We start from the raw sequence: 21,791 nt of genomic DNA, 5'->3' as shown, positions 1-21,791 counted from the left end.
AAGTCTCAGGAAGTGGTCTAAGATACCCAGAGGGTAAGTGACTGGTTTACCAAAGGTCATGTTGCACAGCTATTTTGACCCAAGCTATTGCTGATTTCAAACACAGCATTCTCTCCACTATACTACTGCTTTAAGATTATCATCCATTTAAGCTTACGTCGTCACTGTAACAGAGACTAACGGATGAAGGAAATGGAAAAGTCATACTCCAGTGGTTTGGGGGTCCATTATGAAGCTGATTCCCTGTACTTTTAAAGGTCTGAACACAGGAATGAATCAGACAGGCAATGGCATGGCAGGAATGAGTAAAATGTGGTAAGGAAACAGGTAAAGCAGAAAGAGAACCCAATGTAGAATCCGTGGACCTTGGCAAGTCAATGGTTTTTTTCCATCTTGAAAAAATTGCTGAGAAAGTGCGGACCAGCTTTTATAACGATTTCTCGCACTCATGGCTCCCTGTGCAAATGAAACCAAGAGTCTAGTCCCCTTCTCTTAATATAAAACCATACCGAAGTAAAAGAGACCCTAGCAAGGAGAGGAAGCAACACTTCAGTGACACTGCAGAGCAGAGGGTCAGAAATGATATGGGTTTTCCCAACTGAAAAGGAAACACAACTCACTCCTTCAGTTGCTTGGTTAACTTCACAACCTGAGATGCCAGAGACATACAAGTCTCCACCACCACTAGGTAGCGGGAACACATCGTATGGCCATGCCGCTCAGCACTCTGGGAGGGTTTCTCTCCTGCATGATTCTGCATGGTGACATTTGCTCCATATTCAACCAAAGTCTGCCAAAAAAATGAAGAAAAATGTATTTGGAAAAGTATTGTCAATCCAGCTTCTCTCTTCTCTGATTTATCTTCTCCAAAGTGCTTAGTTTGATATTCCTAAAGCATACGTCTGACTATTGCATTCCTCGGGTTAAGGAGATGAACCCCAACTCAGAGATCAGAGGAGGGAGACCCTGGCTTACCTGTATGCATCCCAGGTAGCCATGCTGAGACGTGACATGCACCGCACTGTTACCATCTTGGTCCACTTCATCCAAAGAAATCCCCTGCTCTTGCATGAACTGAAGAAGCCACAGAAGGATCTTTTCCTAGAAAATTACAAACCGCGCAGAAGTCAGAAAAATCCCATGTAAAGAAAAGCAGAAACAGTAACGAGGAAAACATAGACGTCCACGTGGAGAAGCTCAGAAACGAAGGAGTTGTGTGTTATAAAAGAACAATCTTACTAGGTTGAACCCTGTAAACCAATGGAACAGTTGTTGAAGAGGTGAAAGGGGCCTGCGCTCCTTTCTGAATATGGAGACATTTAGAAAAATACTCATTTAAAAACTTGGGAAGGAGCGTTAGTGCTAGAAGAGATCTCAGAAGTTATCTTGTGGAATCCCCGTATTTTACAGACTAAGAAACACAGTGAAGCTCCCCCAGAGTAGATCACAGGGTTGCTAGAAGCAAGACTAGCCTGGAATGGAGATCGCTGGTTCCCGGTTCTTTGTTTCCCAACAACCTCTCAACAGCCTCTACGGTTTTCTGAGATTACTACAAAACTGGTTAAAAGTTCAATAACAAACACATGTTGGTGTGTGCCATTTATTTACACGCACACGTGATTTCTACTTTCATCCCTTTTCAGTTGTGGGCAGCGACGTTAGAAAGGGTGGCACCAGGATGGGTCTTGGAGCAACAGGTTATGTAAGAAATCCCTGGGGATACCCAACTGGGCTCCCTTGTGACTTCACTGCACTGAACGTCCATATTATTTGAGGGCTTATTTCGACTTATTTTTTCCATTACGAAGTAGGGTAAACCAAAACTGTGAACCGACCTCCCCAGGCCAAAAGGCGAGATGGCAAGAATGCTTTGCTAGAACCCATTTTTGTGGTATTCCTATGTTATATTTGGCTCCTGGAGAAAGTAGGGGAATGCGAGTGTATTTGAATGGTTTAAAATAGAAAAAGTGAAATAAAAAGTTTAAATAAATATAAAAGGGGTAAGAACAACAGTCCACATTCGAGTGGGTGGACTTTGACATTTAAAAGATTGTGCATTTGAAACAGCCTTGAACTTCTTTTTACTTCTGCTCCTTCCCCCCTTCCCCCCCCCCCATTATTTGTTCTTACTGGTCATGAACTTTTATACTTTTCTGGATTAAATTTGTCTTCACCTTCAGAACATGCCAACTAATCTGCTAAAGGAATGTTGGAAGAAAATAGCAAAGTCCTTTAAAGTCATTTAAGCAGGGTAATGGGTCAGTGTTCGCAAAGGGGCAAAACATCAGAAATTGTCTGAACATTTCTGCACTGGAGTTTTTCCAGATGAGAAGAGGGAAGTGAGGTCTCCTACAGAGAAAGAAAATCATGAGTTCCACAGTACTGAGAACCGACTACGAAGGTACATCAGGACAGTTAATAGCTGGTAAGCCAAAAGGGGCACCCAAAATGCCCCTCGTGAGACTCTGGAGAGGTCAGGTGGAGGTGAGGCAAGCAAGGGGCGAGAAGGGAATTTGAAGAAGTGTTAGAGAAGGGATCACAAGCCTAAATCCTCCTTCCTTTAGCGGCAAGGCAGAAAGAATTTGTTTTGGTCTGGACCTTAGCAAACACTCCCAGGGAGACAACTTCTCCCATGGTATCTTACGTGATGTGATCCCGAGCTTCTAGAAAGTTAGAATCGCAGCATCTTTGGACTCATAAATCAATAGATTCAGCCCAAAGCTAAGCAGAATTCTCCACGGCAGCATCTCCATCATTAGCATCATCACTAGCATTTAGAGAGTGCTTTAAGGTTTGCAAAGTGCTTTCTGTATGTTGTCGTTTAAACTCTTCAGGAGACTGAGTGAATGCTATTATTATCCCCTTTATTCATAACTCATAATTCCTTTACACATTCCATTCCCCTTTGGGGCCTGTGCTTTTCCTCTAATTTTTAGGATATTTTGCTTTCTACTGAGCCAAATCTTACCTTCTTATAATTTCATCCCCATCTCCCCTTCCTCCCTATTTCATCTTCATTTTGGCTTCTAGAAACAGAAACTGAACACTGCTCTCAAATAAGTCCCTCACAGAGATGCCCGAAGAGTTCGCACATCTCCCCGAAGTTTTCTCCAGGCTAAAAGGATCACATTCTTTCCTTCTACCTCTTCCTTTCATTTTGTTGCCTTCCTTTGCACACTTTTTGCTTCAGGAGCACGTCAAGGTCCCGGGCACAAAACTGAACAGAATCCTTCAGAAAACCAGGTCTTAGCAGAGCAGAGCACAAGATACGCAGAATCCCACCCCTCGGACGACATTTGTGATGCTAAACAAGCCATTCGTTTCTCGGGACCTCAGTTTCTTCATCTGTAAAATAATGAGGTGCCCATTCCAGCTGAAAATCTCTAATCACGGTCTACCTCGTCAAGACTGCCTTTCGACGCCGTGTTAGGCTGCGGATTCAAACTCAACTGGCAGGCCAGTATAATTCTAAGAATCATTTTACATCAGTTGTTATCTAGCTACCTGCAGTTAACTTTTAAAAACAGCCCTACCTTCTGTCTTGGAATGAGCACGCAGTATTGGCTCCAGGGCAGAAAGAATGGCCAGGGCTGGGCGACCGGGACAAAGTGGCTTGTCTGATGGACGTCTGCGGTCGTATTTGGACCCAAGACCTCCTGGATCCAGGCCTGGCTCCTTCGCTGCCCTTTGTGATTCATTTTTAAAACTCCAGAGCAAGAACGTAGAATCATGCTTGAGTAGGAGGACCTTTTGCTCCGCTGCGGCTTCACTGCTATCAGGAACTCCCTGGTGGATGCTCCTTCCTCGTTTCAGAATCTTTTCTGCAACTTAAGAGAGTTGGCCCGAGCCCTGAGAAGTGAATTCTCACCTCAAGCCTGGACTCCTGCAATAGCCTGCGGGTCAGTCTGACTTCCTTGAGTCCCTCCCCACTTCGGGGCATCCTCCAGTTCAGCTGCCCAAATCAGAACTTAGTACCTCCCTGTCTCAAGAACCCCAGTGGCTCCCCATTGTCATGATGGCGCATGAAAGGATTTTTGGAACCTTGGCATCCGGGTTGAGGGAGAGAAAGAGTCAGGTGGAGAGCGAGGGATTCTGGGAAAGTAAACTGACCTGAGAAAGATCTACAGGGAATTCTGGGCCTTTTAAGCTGAGTCCTTGACCTGGCAAGACCTGTTCCTGGGCTGAAGACTTCCCTGAGAGCCGCCAGAGAACATCCTGATCCCGCATTCAAGTTTTCCCACAATCCTATCATTTATTTTATATCTCTAGCTACCTCTCAATTGAGGAGAAGATTCCTTAATCCCCAAAGGGGTGGCCGTGGACGCCTGGAGGAGAGCCCAGCTCCCTCGCCCCTTCCAGCCTTCCTGCACCTTTCTCTTTCTGGTTTCTATAGGACAGACAGATAAATAAACCAATAGTGGGGTTGTTTAGTTGGGGAGTGGGGCGGAGAAGCCCGAGGCCACAAAAACGCTCCGCCCAGGCGATGGATTGTGTAGGAGGACTTTAAGGTAAGCAACCCTCACTTTCTGTCGCCCACAGATCCGCATTAAATCTTACAAACAGCAGTCAGATTGGCCAAGCTCTTATGTTTGAGGAGGTCTATGGGACACGATCAACAGAGAGCCACGGAGACCCTCCCCTGCTCAGGCAGAGCCTCCACAGGGGCTTGTCTCCAAGTCCTCTCTGGGCTAGGGAGGCTGTCTTTGGGTTGAGTCGGTAGGAGAGACCCGTCTTCAACTCCCTACTCCCCCTTTCCTCTGGGAACCCCAGTATACCTGGTAGAGGAGCTGCTTCTGCTTTAGGAGCGGCGAGAGGAGAGCACAGGCTAGTCCATCCCAGCTTCATCTCTCTCATATACAGACCCTTCTTCTGACACTCCCTGAGAACTCCCCTGATGGACCATCCAAATCAGTGGAGAGAACCTTTACTTTAACCTCAGGAACCGCCATTTTTACACTACTGACGACAGTGGGGCCCCAAACTATGGCCCACGGGCCACATGCAGCCCCCCGAAGCCACCACACTTCCGGAAGGGGCCCCTCTTTCACTGGGGGTCAGTGAGAGGAACACAGTATGTGGCAGTGCTGCAAAGCGCGGCATCACTCACATACAGGACTACTTCCGGTGACATCATCCTTGGTGTGGCGCCTTGTTCTGAGAGTAACTGAAGGAGTACGAGGCGCCCTGCAAAGGATTCTGTGGCTGCACCATGGAAGCCGTCAGCATGGTGAGCGGCGATCTGGGGGAGGGGATTCCGCACTGTGTAGCCTGCTGCCCGGTATAGTGGTGGCGGTGATGGGCTGTGCAAGGTGTGACAGTCCATCCCAGCCAGTGCTGCAGCCTCCGCTATCCCAGACAGCGTATACAGATGTGTTCATCGTACTTTTTATAGTCCAGCCCTCCAATGGTCTGAACTGGGCCCCTGTGTAAGAAGTGTGGGGGCCCCTGGACTACAGGATCACATACAAAATGCTCTTCTTCGCATTCAAAGCCCTTCAAATCCAAGCCTCCATTTGCCTTTCTGGTCTTATACTTCATTCCCCCACATGTACTCGTGATCCGTGATAGGCAGATCTCCTGGCTATTCTGAACACTGTCTCGTGTCTGGGCATTTTCTCATGCCCGGAATGTCTTCCCATCTCATCTCTTCCTTCTGGCTTCTTTCACTTCCTTGAAGTACCAACTAAAATGTTATATTTGCCAGGAAACCATTCCTAACCCTCCCTGCCTTTAATTACCTATTTTATACACACACACACACACACACACACACACACACACACACATGTAGATACAAATTATTTGTACATTTTTGTGTGCTTGTAGTCTTCTCCATTAGACTGTGAACTCCTTTAAGGCAGGGACTCTCCCCCTCCTTTTTGTATGTCCTTTCCTGGATCTTGTCACATAATAGACACTTAATAAATGCTTCCTGACTCAGTGACAGACTTGCTTAGAATGGCGGTCAGTTCGTGTCAGAGGCAGGTGCTGCTTGGGCCCATAAAAGAATCGGGGTTCGATAGTTCTAAGCTGAATAAGAAACGCTACTTGCCCCGTAGCCTACTCTCCTGTGGCACAGATGCAAGGCTGTTCTCTAAACAGAGGCAGTAGGGAAGCTGTGCATCCCCTTTTATCGTCACTGTAGGCTCTGCTGTGCCACGGTATGTCCTGTGAGCCACTATCAGACATGAAAGATTGCCTTGGGCTGTCCCAGGTAGATGCTCATTTTAAGCGGCTGGCCGACCCATTCACAAGACCTAGTAATGACGACTCGGGATCTAGCAGTTCCCCGTTGAAATGGCTGTACAACGCCCCAGTCTTGGTAAAAAGCAAAGACCTTCACGTGGGCTTTGCAGATAGTGAATGAGTCGTGGCCCAAGAGGAAGTGGAGCGGCGTGGAGCGGGCCCTCTACGGCCATTCAAGAAGCTCATTTTGTCTTTTAGGCACTAATAACGAATGCCAGAAAAAGAGCTCAGAGCCAACGAACAGAGCTGATGGGAGAACGAGGAGGGAGGCTCGAGGTAATCAGCAGCCATTGTTCTTCCTTCCTAAGCGCCTCAGGCTCAAAATGTAAGTGAAGATGGATCAGCCACGTACCGGTGCTGTAATCTGTGCGTCTGAACCAAACTCCAGTGTGTTTAGTAGCTGCCAATAGAAGAGTGTTCTTGAGTTCCACAAATCCTTGGGAGCTGAGTGTTTCCTGGGGGGGACTGGCTGCGTCAGTGGAGATGGGAGAGCTACTGAAAACACAAACTCACTACAAAGATGGCCCTAGCTGAGGACTTGCTCACTGCTCCTCCCTGCCTCTAGATGCTGGTTAGATGTATACACACTATTTATTTAAGCTCAGCACTAATAAACAGCCAACCGGCCATTTGTGGTATCTCGTAATCTCTGTACATGACCCCAGATTCGACGGCTTCTTAGACACAGTGATGTAGCGACGTGGCACTGACCCAGGAAGGATGCAGCGTCCCTCACTCTAGCGTGGTTCACTGTTCAGATGTGGCAGGAACAATGTGCAAATTCCAGCAAAGGCTAAAGGCTTGTGAACACAAAACAAAACTGATTCTGTTTGAGGCGTCACACTTATCGCAGCACGCTATTGGCTGATGGAATGAAAGGTGACCAACCCCAGCGCTGTGTTCTGTATCCTGGGCGCTGATTGGCTCAGGGACTGCAGGCTGATAAGAGTGTGGAAAAGGTTTATAGAGAGTGGGAAGGGCTCATAGAGCCTTAAATAGATAGAAATAATAAAATAGACCGCCGCTACTTCGTGGATGTGCAGGGCTCTCTGGAACATAACCTCAGGCTAGGTGAGGAATCACTAAAGGAGACAGAGAAGAAGGAATTCTTTTCCTTATTTAAAGGGCAATCATAATAATGACAATTATTGTCATTATTTTAATGCAAAGTTTGAAGCATTGTATGAAAGCAAGCCACAATAACTGGCTGTAATAACTAGCATGCATGTAAAATTTTAATGTTTGCATTTGTCCTTCCAACAGCATAGTATTATTCTTATCATCTCCATTTTATTGATGAGGAAACTGAGGCAGCCAGAGGTGACTTGCCCAAGGTCACACAGATATTAAATGTCTGATACTAAGTATCTATATCTCTCTATCTGAACAACTACAAGAAATGATTATCAAAAGCTCTGATTTAGTTCCACGCTCATGGCTTAGGTATTCTAAATAGAAAAAACAGATGTAAACCTACTAAGACCATTAGAGAATGGGACATCCATATTGAAATCTGTTCTCTATTTAAAACATGCCATTGACAAAATAATGTCAAGAACAAGTGATTAAGAACATGGCGTCTTCTAGGAGACAGATAAACCTGGAGACATTCAAGAAGATATTATTCATCATCTCACTGACATAATCCTCCTTTGGGGATTCTCCTTTAATTGCTTTGGTTCTTGAGACCACAGTATAATTCTTGATTAACTTGAATTATTTGGGCTAAAAATTATTGATTTTATATGGACCGTCTTTCCAATTTTATAGAGATGCAAACTTCTTGTTATTGATTATATTAAAAGTATGCAAGTTTTCTGTTTCATGTTTTATCTAACTTGTTCTTTTGTTATATCATGCTTCTTTCAAATGTATAACCATCCAGAAATTTTCTACATCCTCTTTCTTTAGGGATTCTCTATTTCCTTATTTAAGCCTCTATCCAGAATTAAGCTACAATATAGTATATATTTTTTACATTGATGTTGGAATTGTTCAGTTTTTTCGTACTATTTGGACTCTGAGCATCTTCTTACGCTTTTTCTTTTTACTTCTAATTGTTGAGGAAAGGTATCATATCTTACAGACTTTGGTTTCCTAAATTCCATTCTTCATTCTTCTTATCTAAGCTTTTACTGTCCACGAGAGCTTGAGACTGTTGAAGTCTTTCAATATCATGCCTGGTAGGAAGTAGGTACATAATACGTATTTGTTGATCTGACTTCCAGATTTTTAAGTTTTCTTAGGCTATGTCTGCTTCTTGGCAGTTTGAAAACTGGACAATTCAAATTCAATGGGTCATGATATCACACAGACCAAGATACTTGCTTTCACCTAAGTGAAAGGCCTGAGCTCCCTTCTTTCTTTAGTGAGTACACCCGCACTTATTAGTCTAGCTCATGGCACATGAGGGAGTCAGTGTCATAAACAAATAACACTTCAGGTATGGAATGAAGTGGCCTTTCTGCATCTACCCAGAAGTATTTTGTGGGGAGATCTGCAGATCAAGATTCAAACTGGCCATAATTTGCTCACTTTTGTCCTTCTTCTTATTAACCTGTAAGAACGAGGATCCAGTTTTGCCAAATGTTGACACGTGTGTGGGTTTAGGTGACCTGAAATTGCAGCTCTGTGACTGATAAATAAAGTCTTTTAAATGGTAAAAACCAAGAGTAGAATCACAAGGTGCTCCGTGAACTCTGCTGACAATATGTTGACAAAGAAGTGTAAAACAAATGGTTGAGTCATGCAGACTTATTTATGGAGATGAAAGGGTTTACAATGGTAAGTCAAGCTCATGTTATCACCACCAGAAATTACAGAGTGGTTATTCTTATAGAACTTGCACTTATTGATCAGTGCAAACTATAGGATGAAGGGACAGACACTGTGTACCAACATATGATTGCACGTTCCCAAAATGTAGCATCTGCTGGACACCTAGAAAGACACAATTAGGCACCCCAGGGTTATACACCAGAAGCTCCCTATCCTTTCTGAATGAACTGACAATAAATACAACAAATATTCCCATCCACTAACAATATACTTGGGAATTCAGCAAATGAAACGTACTGGCATTATAACATCATTATAGGCAGAACTGTTACCCCAACTGCCCAGACATAGCACTGAGCCTTAAAATTTTTAAGGACAATGTTCATTCACCAAACTCAGTGTTCTTAATCTCCAGAATACTAAGAATAAAAGATTTTCAAAATACATAGAAGAGATTAAAACTGGGAATAGGACAAAATCTCTCTTCCCTGTTCTATCTGCTACTGGAGTTGTGCTAAAGATTAGTGTCTATAGAAGATCAATTTTCATGCCAGTACATTTATTCAGTCACAAAGAGTTGTCATTTTAAAAAATTATATACATAAAGTTTAATATAAATTAATAATATAATATACAAATATAATCTATTAATATAATTATTATAACATATAGTCTATTAAATACAAATGAAAAATAGTAACTTATTTTCAGACTATTTTAATCATAAAAGAATGAGATGTTAATGACAATAAGAAGAATAACTCATATTTATATTATTTTTTAAGGTTTACACAATCCTCTCATTTGATCTTCACAGTAATTCCCAGGAGGTAGCTGCTATTATTTTCTTTATTTTACAAATAAGGAAACTAAGGCTCAGAGGTATTAAGTGACAAGTGATGAGATTTTTCTTGGCTGTAGTTTTCTCTCTCTCAAAACTGGGAAAGAGGGTTACACTTGATAGCTTCTTAGATCTTTGCAAGCTCTAAATCTATATTCCTAGGACTTAACCAATCACACACTTATTAAGTGTTTGAAGTTGGATTTGAGTCCAAGACTTCTTAACTCTTAGTTTGACCATCTAGCCATGATGACATGTATCTAAACATATGCATGAATATATGCATATAATGTCATCTGTATATGTGTGTGTATATATACAACTATATACACACAAAGACTATTATGCCTATATTAAAGAAGAGGTACTAAAATAGCAATTATGATTTCTTAAAATCTAGTCTTTGAAGGTCAGAAGTACTCATACATTAATCAAAAGATGTTTCTTACTCTGGTTTTATATGTAATATACACATTTGCAGTATTATTGATTTATTCCTGAAATGTGACCATCAAACAGTCCAGAGAAAGAAATTATCCCTTTTTAAAAAGCTACCAACAAAAAATGCATGACTCCCTTGTGAATATGTCCCTCATATCCTCTTATCATTTCATATGATTACAAGGTAGGAATGTTGAATTTTTCCTTTATTGAAATGCCTCCATTTTTTATGGCTTTCCATCAAGGCATCATAGAAGAGTGGGAAAAAATTAATCAAGGAGATACAGTCAAAATACCTCGTGTTGAGTCCCAAATCTGACACTTTTAGGTAGATGACCATGCCCTTGTCTATGATTTTCAGTTTCTTCATTCATGAAATGGAGATAATAACATTTGCATTATTTTCCTCCAAATGTTGTTGTAAACAAAGTCTTTATGAAGTGCAATATATGAATTATCTTTTTAGATATTAGAACAAAATACTAAATGCAAAAATTGCTTTTTAGGAAAATTATTTTTAATATGATATAAATCTTATTTATCTAATAAGTTTTCAGTGAATAGAAAACTTGGCTGGAGTCAGGACGACCTGAATTGGAATATGACTTTATATATTTCTGAGCTGTGTGACCTTAGCAAGTCACCTAACTTCTATCTCAGTTTCCAGAAGTATATATAAAATGGGGATAACAATAGCATCTTATTCCTAGGGTTTATAAGGATGATATTAGAAAATAAGTATTTTTTTATTAGTCTAGGGATAAAAAATAGAATGCTGACTTGAGAAAAAATTGGAGTTTGAAGCAGAGCTGAGAGAGTATGTTGATTTCAGATGTTTACAGTTATAACCATTTTTTCTGGGTCAATTACTCTCTCTGGCAGTTGGCAGAGACATACACTCAGAAGCACTCTCTCAGGGCTGGAGGAGGTAACATCTTTGCCTTTCTCTCTGTCTGAGGGAAAGACTTAAAGGAGCTTAGTGTTTTCATTTCCCAACTTGGGAAACACTATTGACTATCTATAGATTGATTTAACTCTGAGAAGACCAAAGAAAAACTTGGTCTTTGGTTTGGATTCTGAGTCTGTTAAAGCTCAGAGTTCTAACTTGATTGGTGTTGAAGAATTATAAGGATAATAGTATTAGTTTTATTTAGATAGTATAAATTTGGGTTAGTCAGATCAGGGAGGATTAGTGTAGCCTGTGAAACACAGGGGAAGCAGTTCCTTGCGTAACCAGGGAGTTTATTTGGGTGGATTTAGAATCCCTTACAATTAGAAATCCTTGTTATCCTTATGTATTTCAATAAATATTTTTATAATGAGAGTCTCTTCAGCATCCTTGCTCCTGGCCCTGAAGGGAAATTCACATTTGAGCTGCACTTCATCACTGAAGATACATTTGATTATATCTATCAAAAGTACCTGAATAGTTTTGAACTTGTATTGGTGAGTTTTTCATCTATATTTTATGTAGCTCACCATTTATTTTATTGTTTTTATAGGTTGTTGTCATGAGGATAAAATGAGATAGTATTTGTAAATGGAAACACAGAACCTGGACCATAGAAGGCACTTAATAAATGTTTGTTTCCTTTCTTCCATAATAAATGATGATTGACAATTAGTATTTCTGAGTTAGATTTTGTGGAGTAGCAAGAGAACATAGAGAACATGTCTTTCTACTAAATTTGTCAAATTGCTTCCTAAAAAAAGCTATTTAGGTTGGTATTTTCCTTAAAAAAATGAATTCACATTATTATGAATCTTCAGCAGTCATTGGTTTGTCCACTTTCTCAGTGAAGATCTTAAGACAGATATGGATACTTTTGAAGATATTTTAACAGCAGGAAGAAGTTAGGTTCACAGAATGATTCAGGCGTCAAAGATTAGAAATTACCCAACCAAACCCAGGCTCAGAAAGTTGATTTGACTTTCTAAATAAAGATCACAATTAATTAATAGCAGAGCAGGGAGCGACGTATTCTAGGTCCCAGTTAATACTATTTTTGTACCATCCCTGCCATGCTGCAGAGAGAGTCATGAATATGAAGCCCATGTAAACTTAAACTGTGTAATGAATGAGAGCACACTTCATCAGGCAGTTAACTCAATCTACTAACATGGCTTTTGTCCCAATTGTTCGGTCAACCAACAGCATCTCAAGGGATAGAGATAGTGTAAAGTGGGAAAAAACTGGCAAAGAGGACTGTCTGCTTGTTCTTTGAATGCCTTTAGAAGTTCCTGCTTTCACATCCCTTTTGGCTAGTTCCACTCTGTACAATCAGGCGATGAAGTCATTTCACCCTCTGGGACTTCATCTGTCAAAATGAGGAAAATCAGGAGCCGTCATCCAGAAGATGAATCACAGCAGATCACAACCATTCCCACCACCCTATGTTAGTAGGATCTTTAAAGCTAATTTTTATGAGAATACCAATCAGGTCTAGTCAGTTCTTGAAGAATATAGATGATGGGCAGAGGACAAGTAAATGAAGAAAGTAATTTTGCCTTGTACTATCTTTCAGAGAAGTATTTATTGAGAAAATAAAACCAGAAGGAGCACGTTGCAATTCCTGCTTCTTGCAGAAAGAACTTGCCTGTGTTGGATGTTATAAGATTACCTAAGAATAGTCCCTGCGAAAATGTTTTCCTTCTTCTCTTTCCAAGGTCAGCATATTCCCAGGTTATCTGGTACATTAGTGACTGGTACTTAGACTGGTGACACAGAATTCACTCATGTAACGGGCCTTCTGCATTTTCTCCTTTCTTATTTTTTCATGTAATGATCTTTCCAGAATATTTAGGCACTCTGTTCCTAATTCATAGGACAACGCAAAGTGGAACATAGTAGGTATTTAAATGTTTGTTCCCTTCCCTTCCCTCTGAAAACTGATTCTTAGTTTGAAGTAAAGAATTTTAAAAAACCTCTTCCACGAGCCTTTTGATTTCAATAGTTTTCTAATCGAAGCCAAAGAAATGTCATCATTATCCAACCAGGCTCAAGCAGTATTGTTTCTTTCGATTGCTTCCCAAAAGCTTCAAAGAAATGAGAAACAATGTTGATTATTCTCACTGAACACAACCTACAGAAGTCAGAATTATGAGATGAAGAATGCCCAAAGCCTCTTTACTTAGATTTTTCAGTCGTTATGGATGTTCTTCCTACTTTTCATGGACGCCGAGCCAAAATCTCTCCAAAGTTGTGTATAATTTGTAGCCAGTATTTATATAGACAAAGTGAATTGGGGAATTGAAACATTTACCTCTATTAGTTACACTAAGGATCAACAACTCTACTATGAAAAATGGCAGTCACTGTACGTTGGAATGATCCGGCTCAATGATGTCCTATGACCAATGTCTTCATATCATAAGGCATTATAGATTTACACATAAGGAACTGAAATCCAGAGAAGTTATGGGACTCATCCAACACCATATGGCTAATAAACACAATTAATAGTTAATAATTCATTCATAGCCACAATTCAAACCTAGATCTTTTGGTTCCAAGCCTGCACTTCCCCAAGCAGACTGATAAGTAGTACAGTGGATATAGAATTAGACCAAGAATCAAGATTGGTTGGAACCCAGAGCAAGTCACTTAATCTCAGCCTCATTTTCTTCATCTGTCGAATGAGGATAATATCAACTGCCTCATGGCATTGTAATGAAGATTGGGCACTTTGCTTAAAGCACTACATAAATTGTTGTTCAATCATTTCAGTTTTGTCTGACTCTGCATGGCCATATTAAAGGTTTTCTTGGCAAAGACACGTGAGTAGTTTACCATTTTCTTCTCTGGTTCATTTTACAGTTGAAGAAACTAAGGCAAACGGTTAAATGACTTGCCCATGGTCACACACCTAGGAAGAGTCTGAGGCTAGATAGGAACTCAGGAAGATCAGTTTTCCTGACTCCACTGCACCACCTAGCTCCTTTGTAAAATGCTAACTATTAATACTAATAGTCATACTGATAACAACTATTATTATCATCGTCATCCCAAGTCCTGTTTGTCAAGTTAATCGATCATTTTGTCTTAATAGAGGAATGTAAGTTAGCTAACCTGGTAACGCTCTACCATTCCTGGGAGAGCGGCCTTCCAAACATTTTTAATTTTTCTTGCCGAAGTTTATGCATTGAACCCGTGAATTCTCCCAGGTCACCCAAAAGTCAATAAGGAGGCTTAGAAGATGGTGAGGGAGAGGCACAATAAACGTGTCTCTACTCTCTTGTGGCATTTTTTATATAAAATTGGACATTTTTCTTGGCCCACATGCATCACAGCAAATAAATGCCATAGACCATCAAGGTAAAAGAAAATATACTCAGCAGAAAGAACCACCAGTGAACCAAACAGAATCCCCACTGAAGAATAACGAGGTGGCACCCTTAAACTTGAGTATAAGGGCTTTTTTCCAATTCAAATATTATTTTTAATTTGAGATTTTTATGCTCAGAAATGGTCATCTGTAAGAGAGAACACCACTAATCTGTTCCTATGGGGTATTGTCCTGAAGTCAGAAAAGATGAGGTTCACACATGAGAAGCACACTTTTCCTTTTTTGCCACAAACACATAGGCTTAAAGCTATTGAAATAAATGGCTGCTTTGGGGGCTTAGACGATGGATCTTTGGCACACTATCATTCCATTTTCCCTGGCTAGCTTAGACTGACTGCTCTCCAAGAAAGGTAATGAGGTTCATCTCTAGACTCAGATGGGCAGAATGGGCAACGTTGGCTATTAAATTCACGACTCTGCAAAGGAGAAAACTCATGTCACTGTCTCAGACAGAGATACGCTTTCTAAGCTGCAGGAAAGCAAGTTTTCATGATTACAATAACCCCTTTGACATCTGATGCTGTTGTTCCATTGTGTCTCACTCTTGAGGATCCCACGGGACCACCGTCCTTCTGGGGGTTCTCTTGCCAAGCATACTGGCATGGTTTGCCATTTCTTTCTTTAGGGCATGCAACGTATCCTTTTGTCAGGCGATCAGAGATTGAGCGACGTGCCTAGGATCACATTTAATCAGATCTCCTAGAAGACAGGCCTGCATTTTCAGGGTAAACATTTTCCAGTTTGTTATTTGAAATAGAAAAGGGTGGATAATTTCTGAAACCACCTACCTGACCATAGCAGCCTGCATAGTGGATAAGGCTTGGGAAATCCTTTGAACAACTTAATTCTGCAATAGCTTCCGTTTCGCTCACCATCCATCGTACACACTCCAGCTGACCATTCTGAATGGTGAAAAAGAAAGGTTAGAAATGAGTGGTTGTTTATCTGAAAAACTCTTCAGAAATGGTCAACTTAGTTCTGGAAGAAATCACTGGTGAACCATGGCTTTTGCAGGGACATGGGGGGTCGCGCCCTCTTTTTGGCTTTGTTGGTGAGCACGGAGGTGGTGAGCGGGGATTTTGAAATGGCTAATCAGCCATGGGCATATGGTCTTTATTTTGTATCTTCTTTATTCCTTGATTTCTAATGATCACTTAAATCTCTTAAAATGCAATATTTTATTATTTGAGATTAATTTTAATTTTTATAAGTGACTTGCCCAGGGTCACACAGCTGGGAAGTGTCTGAGGGCAGATTTGAACCCAGGACCTCCCGTCTATAGGTCTGGCTCTCCATCCACTGAGCTACCCAGCTGTCCCCAGTCACAGTACTTTAAAAAAAATGTACATGCTGTGTAACTTGAATCTGTTACCCTAAAAACTACAATCCCCAGCAAAACTACAATTCCCAGCACCCTACGTGCTGATGTAGACAGGAGATAAATTGGGTGGAGTTCCATCTCTCGGCCTCTTTTCCTTCCTGTGGTGGCTTTGGTGGAGCAGGGATTTTGAGCAGGTAGAAAAACTTGGTCACATGGTTCTATTTTGTTAGATAATAAACTTTATAAATTAAAATTTATAAATAAATAAGCTGGACCTCACAATATCAGTGGAGAAAGTCTCAGTGATAAGTCAGTTTGAGAACCATGGGGGGGGGGGCAGAAACACTAGGCAACCACCATCTTTGCAGCTTTGCCTGGTTATTTTCTCATTGAATCACTTGAATTGCGCAAAATATCGGCTGGCTTTGTCATCTGTTGACTAAACTCTTGACACACTCTATATGTCTCCTTTGTAACAGACTGAACCAATCTTGGGCGCCAAGCAGAACCAGCTATGTTCTTTTATGCCTTCTCCTCTGCCCCCATTAGTGACAGCTGGGTTTCTCTGCAGACGCCCTCGTGGCTAATATTGTAGTTTAAAGAATATTTACCTTATTGTGACAACTATGATATCTCATATGGTATATATACTGTTCTACTTGCGAAATGCTTCCCAAATTCATGAATAAGGAACAGCATTTTTTAATTTTTAAAAACTAAAGTGAACTCAACCTGAGTGCAATACTGCCTAACAGTAGTGTCAACATGGAATCTAGAACCCCAAACTTGTGGCCTGGTGGGATTTGATGAACCCCAAGTTTCAGGACTAGCTTATAGGTTGGAGACCCCAAAGCTTGTCCTTGTTCCCTGCTCCCATGAGAATCTACCCTTAAGGGAATCCCCGGCTATCAGTTTCAGACTGAGTGGGGGACCCTCAGGGAAAGGACAGTCCTTGTCGGGTGAGACTAAGCGTATGCTAAGGACCCTCTTCTAGTGTATCAGACCTTTCCCAAGAAGATCCACACCTGGCCAGGAACCATCCTTTAGTGTCCATTGGAAGCAGCCCCTTCTTACACCCCAGCCTCTAGCCATGATTCCTTTCCCAAGCTGGATTGTATCCCATCAGTGTTGTTTGAACACCCCCATTTCCTTGTAGCTCTAGTGATGTCAGTCATCTTTCCCTGCCTCTTGACTCTCCCACATGGTATAGAGGATCCCCAAATTCTTTTGTTCCCTGGAGTCCATCTAGCACGGTGGCCCTCCCAGGGGTCAGTGACCGGAGCGGCCAGAGTTCAATCCTTAGACTCGGATAGCATTTACTATCAAATACTATTAGCATTTGTACCTAGAAGGCACTCAATAATGACAAATTGCATAAGACTAGCTTAGGCTTTCTTGCTTTGACAAGGACTCTAGGAAAGAGATCTGTCATCCGCTGCCTTTCTACATCTCTTTCTCATGTACTTTCCAATCGGTATCCTAATTAATTCTACTTCTTTTCAGCTACCTCAAATCATTCCGGTAACTTCTAAATCCTTTGCTTGTTAATTATGTGAAAAAAGCCACCGCTAGAAACTAAGATTAAACAAGTTCCTAAATGAGGAGAATCTGGCCAAGGACTATTTAAAAATACCAACGTCCACTCTTTGATGAATGAGCGTTTCTTAAAGAACATTTATTTGGCTGACGTCGGTCAAGAGTAATGAGTTTTTGGAGTCACTGGCAGTGGGTCTGAAAGACATAAGGCCAGCATAATTCCAGAAAGAATAAATGAACTCTTCTATTTCTCAAGTCATTTTTACTTAGCAAGTAAAAAATCTTCCCCTTCCAATCGATCAATGTTTTAGAAACTTGGAGCATTGAAGCAGTGATTACAATGGAAAACCAAGAAAATGTCCTTTCGAATAGCCTAAAATGTTAGTTTCCCAGTTGTACTGCTGTAAGTGTGACAGGTCACACTAGTTACAAGCTGTTCCTGGTCACTAAGGCCTCTATTTTCAGCACTAATATGCTCTCCCCAGTGCCATTTCACTAGATAGCCAGAGAGCCGAGCGCATACTAGAAATGCATGGAGCCCACATAAGTAGATGGCAGCATACGTGCTAGGGCTGATGACAATATTAAGGATAACTGAAAAAGGAGGCGGGCAGATAGGTTATGGGAACAAAAGACAACAGATGGACACCCTGAGTCTTGTTAACAGATGATTCAAAGACTTACAGAAAGGTCTGCATCCAGGAGAGTCACAACAACAGATAGAACACCTTGAGGTGGAGTGCTTTGGTGATTCTACCAAAGAATGGAGTGCTCCATTACGAAAAGTAAATGTGTGTCAGTCAGTCAGTCAGTCAATCAATAAAAATGTATTAAGTCAGTGCCAGGCACTATGCTAAGTGCTGGAGATACAAAGAAAGCCAAAAGACAGTCTTGGCCCTTGAGGAGCTCACAAGCTAAAGGGATCAGTGAAGGAATAACATGTCCATAAAGCCTCCACAATTACAGAAGGATACAGATAAGAATCGCATGGGATAAGAAGGCAGCTAGGCTTCAACTAGCACTGGTAAAAGAAACGCTACCATCAGCAGTTGATTACGTATGTTCCAGGCACAGAATCCAGAGATCTAGACATCAACCTCATATCACCAACATTCAGAAACAGATCACAAGCATTTGCAGTAGAAGTCGGTTAGTTTCAAATCAAATCAAAATCTTATTAGCAATGAAGTAACATTGGACACGTTTCTAAAATGCTAGAAGGTTGTGAATCAAGATGGTCAAAATGGAATGGACTCATGTTCCACAGAGAAAAGGACTGCTCATAAGGTAATAATCCATATTTTTAATAACATATTCGTGTATTATGGAGAAAGGATTAACTCAGAAGTCACCAACTAATCATACTTCAGTTTGAAGACAAGCCAGGTTCATCAGGAACCACCTCTTTATCCATCTGGCCTGACAGTGTTTAGAAAGACAACCATGGCTGCAACCTTCCTCCTCCTGGGCTACTTTCCCTCTTTTGCCAGTCTTCATGACTGCATAGTAAGGAATAACCACTCATATTTCTACCATGTTTTTAGGTTTACAGAGCACCTTCCTCAGAATAATGCCATTGTAGCAGAAAATGTAAGAAGTGCCCTCATTCGATAGAGAAATCAGTGCTTGGAGAGTTGAAGAAAAGGAGAAAAGGAGGGCTTCAGAGCATCTAGCTTCTATGAGACTCTGCGTGTCCTTTAGTTCTTGGTACCTCATCTGTACAATGATATGGTTGGACTCACCGTCTTCTAAAGGCAGGTCCCTTCCAGCTCTAAGTCTGTGTTCATGTGTGTTCATGATAATATCTTTGAACCAACTTTTTGTTTTTACACATGGAGTAACTGAGTCCCAGAAAAGGGATGAGCTACTCATTGATAGTAGTCTTATAAAACATAATATGGTACACGGTATCCATACATGGGAGATCTGGTTCAATTTAGCAAGTCAACTGACCTCATGAAGTCTCAATTTCTTTTTCTAGAAAGATATTTTAAAAAGTATTTATCAGATAGAAACTCTTTTGTATTTGCATATTCCAGGGAAAGTCAAAGGGCTGTCATTCTGCAACTTCACACCTATAAGACAACCTTTCCTTATCCATTATTTAATCGAGGCACAAAATCATTCAAAAGGAAAGGTTTTTTAAATATTTTGAAGTAGAGAAAATAAAATCACATAAGTGGGATCAAGTTTGTACGCTTAACTTTCCTTTTCCTTATAAACATAATATACAAATCAGATTTCATTTATAGAAATCTAATCAAAGCAAAATTATATTTTTTGCTTTCTTAGAGGTTCAATTTGAATTCAAAGAAAAGGTTACTTTGTACTGAAGAGAAAAAAAAATCTCCCTATGTTGTGTCTGAATAATTTTCTTTTGTTAACAAAAAGACATCTGTACCTCAGTTTAAAAAATATGATATATGGAAATCTAGATTTACAAAAGATAGACTAGAGACGAAGACAAAGAGAGAAACAGATACAGAGGGACAACGGCTGAGATAAAGAACAACTTTTTATATTTACAAATGTGTGTGCATGTTTGTATATATGTAGATAAAGAGAGAAAATGAGGGAATTATTGACTTTTCTTTCACTTATGATTTCTGGGTTGATCTGGGAGCTTTGTCATCTAATCAGGTATCAGCCTCCTCTTGTCTCTTTCATAAGTGATCTTTCAGAGGTTGTAGTGGCCACAAAAAAAAAAAAATCATCACTTGGTGACCCATCTTCATTGCTTCACTCAGCTGCTCTGAGAACTGCATCCAGCAGGAGCTTGAATTTGTCTAGCGGAGCCTTCCAGAATCCAGAGGCACCTTCACATCAGGTGGTAGCCTAGCTCTTTAGTGGATGGCTTCTTCTCTCTCCCTTTCTCTTTCTCTCTCTCTCTCTCTCAAGGTAGTGGAGCGGTGACTTCTTCAGAAAACGGTTCATCTCCTGTATTAATGAAGGACCGTCTTTGGGAGTTACAGGCTTTGCATTTCATGGTGATTGTTTTCCTATTTATGAAGCCTTCCCTGCTTTCTTCAAGTCTCATCTTCTACAAGAAGCCCTTTCCGATCCCATTTCATTCTAGTGCCTTCCGGGAGGTTTGTACGCAGTTGTTGGCACGCCATTGGCCCCATTAGATGGTGAGCTTCCTCAGAGCAGGGAGTCTTTTTGGCCTTTCTTTGGATCCCTAAACTTGGGCACAGTATTTGGCGCACATCAGGCACTTGAGAAATGTTTAATGACTCTCCTTTTGAAGAGTTCACCTTCCTGTCACTGAGGCACTCGAGTGCGGATTTCCCCAAAGCAAATTCTGCTGAATTTGCGTAGTTTTTGACAAAGTGCATGCAGAGCTCTACTGAAGCTCTCAACAACGCATTTAAACTTCTGATGGGGTCCATTAAGAGGCCGTTGGATTCTCTGAAGCACTTGAATGCTCCTCTCTTAACAATATACTTAAAAAATCATTCATCTTGTGAGTGACATCCACCGAGGAGCAAATGAGAGTGTTTCATAATTACCAAGAAACAGGAAGAGCTAACCTGAAGTAACAACAGACCCGTTCATTATCCTTTTTACTAGTTAACTGATGTGAAATTGGATCTTACACAAAAAAACTCAGAAATAGTTAATTGTAAAGATCTAAAGTTATAATGTGGAGGGGGCAGCTGGGCAGCACAGTGGATGGAGAGCCAGGACTAGGGATGGGAGGTCCTGGGTTCTAATGTGGCTTCAGACACTTCCCAGCTGTGTGACCCTGGGCAAGTCACTTAACCCCCATTGCCTGGCCCTTACCTCTCTTCTGACTTGGAACCAATACACGGTATTGACTCCAAGAGGGAAGGTGAGGGTTTAAAAAAAAAAAAGGAAGTTATAATGTTGAGGAAATACGACACAATGGACCAAATATGGGTTGCATTCCCGAATAAGAGTTCTTTTGAAAGGAGAAAAAAGACGTATAGGCATGAACTGGGGGGCAAATAGCAGCCACACTGAATGAGATGCTGTATCCCTTTTTCTTGTCATCAGGATTTTCCGTCTTCATCACAAGCTTACATAGTAAATCTGAATTAAACACTAACGGGTCATCATTGGCTAACGGCACGTTTTCCACCATTTATGTTAAAAAGCACGTTCAGAAAGCAAAGCGCGTGGTTCCTTGTGCCCGAACGCTTTCTGAGCCTTCCTCATTTGGCGAAGCCGGCACTGGGCTCTGGGGCCCTAAGCCGGCAACGTGGGCACGCTTTGGCCGGTCCTGCCCCAAAGCCTGGAAGGCCTTCAGTCCGGCGTTGGG

At 41.3% G+C, this 21,791-nt stretch overlaps 1 protein-coding gene across 6 annotated transcripts in view; it reads right to left on the bottom strand.

The window, feature by feature from the left end:
- Positions 1-21,791, bottom strand: part of SNCAIP (synuclein alpha interacting protein) — a 222,024-nt gene that overhangs the window by 22,859 nt on the left and 177,374 nt on the right. For all 6 annotated transcript variants that reach the window (XM_007497827.3, XM_007497829.3, XM_056804502.1 and 3 more), the window contains 3 exons: positions 15,441-15,554; positions 976-1,101; positions 621-790 (listed from right to left, as the gene is read on the bottom strand). In XM_007497827.3, the coding sequence (XP_007497889.2) occupies positions 621-790; positions 976-1,101; positions 15,441-15,554 (410 nt within the window). The remainder of the gene's footprint in view (positions 1-620; positions 791-975; positions 1,102-15,440; positions 15,555-21,791) is intronic.

The sequence above is a fragment of the Monodelphis domestica genome, chromosome 7 (assembly GCF_027887165.1).
Source record: "Monodelphis domestica isolate mMonDom1 chromosome 7, mMonDom1.pri, whole genome shotgun sequence".
NCBI lineage: Eukaryota > Metazoa > Chordata > Mammalia > Didelphimorphia > Didelphidae > Monodelphis > Monodelphis domestica.
The sequence above is the reverse complement of the archived record's forward strand: the minus strand, read 5'-3'. Positions and strand labels throughout refer to the sequence as shown.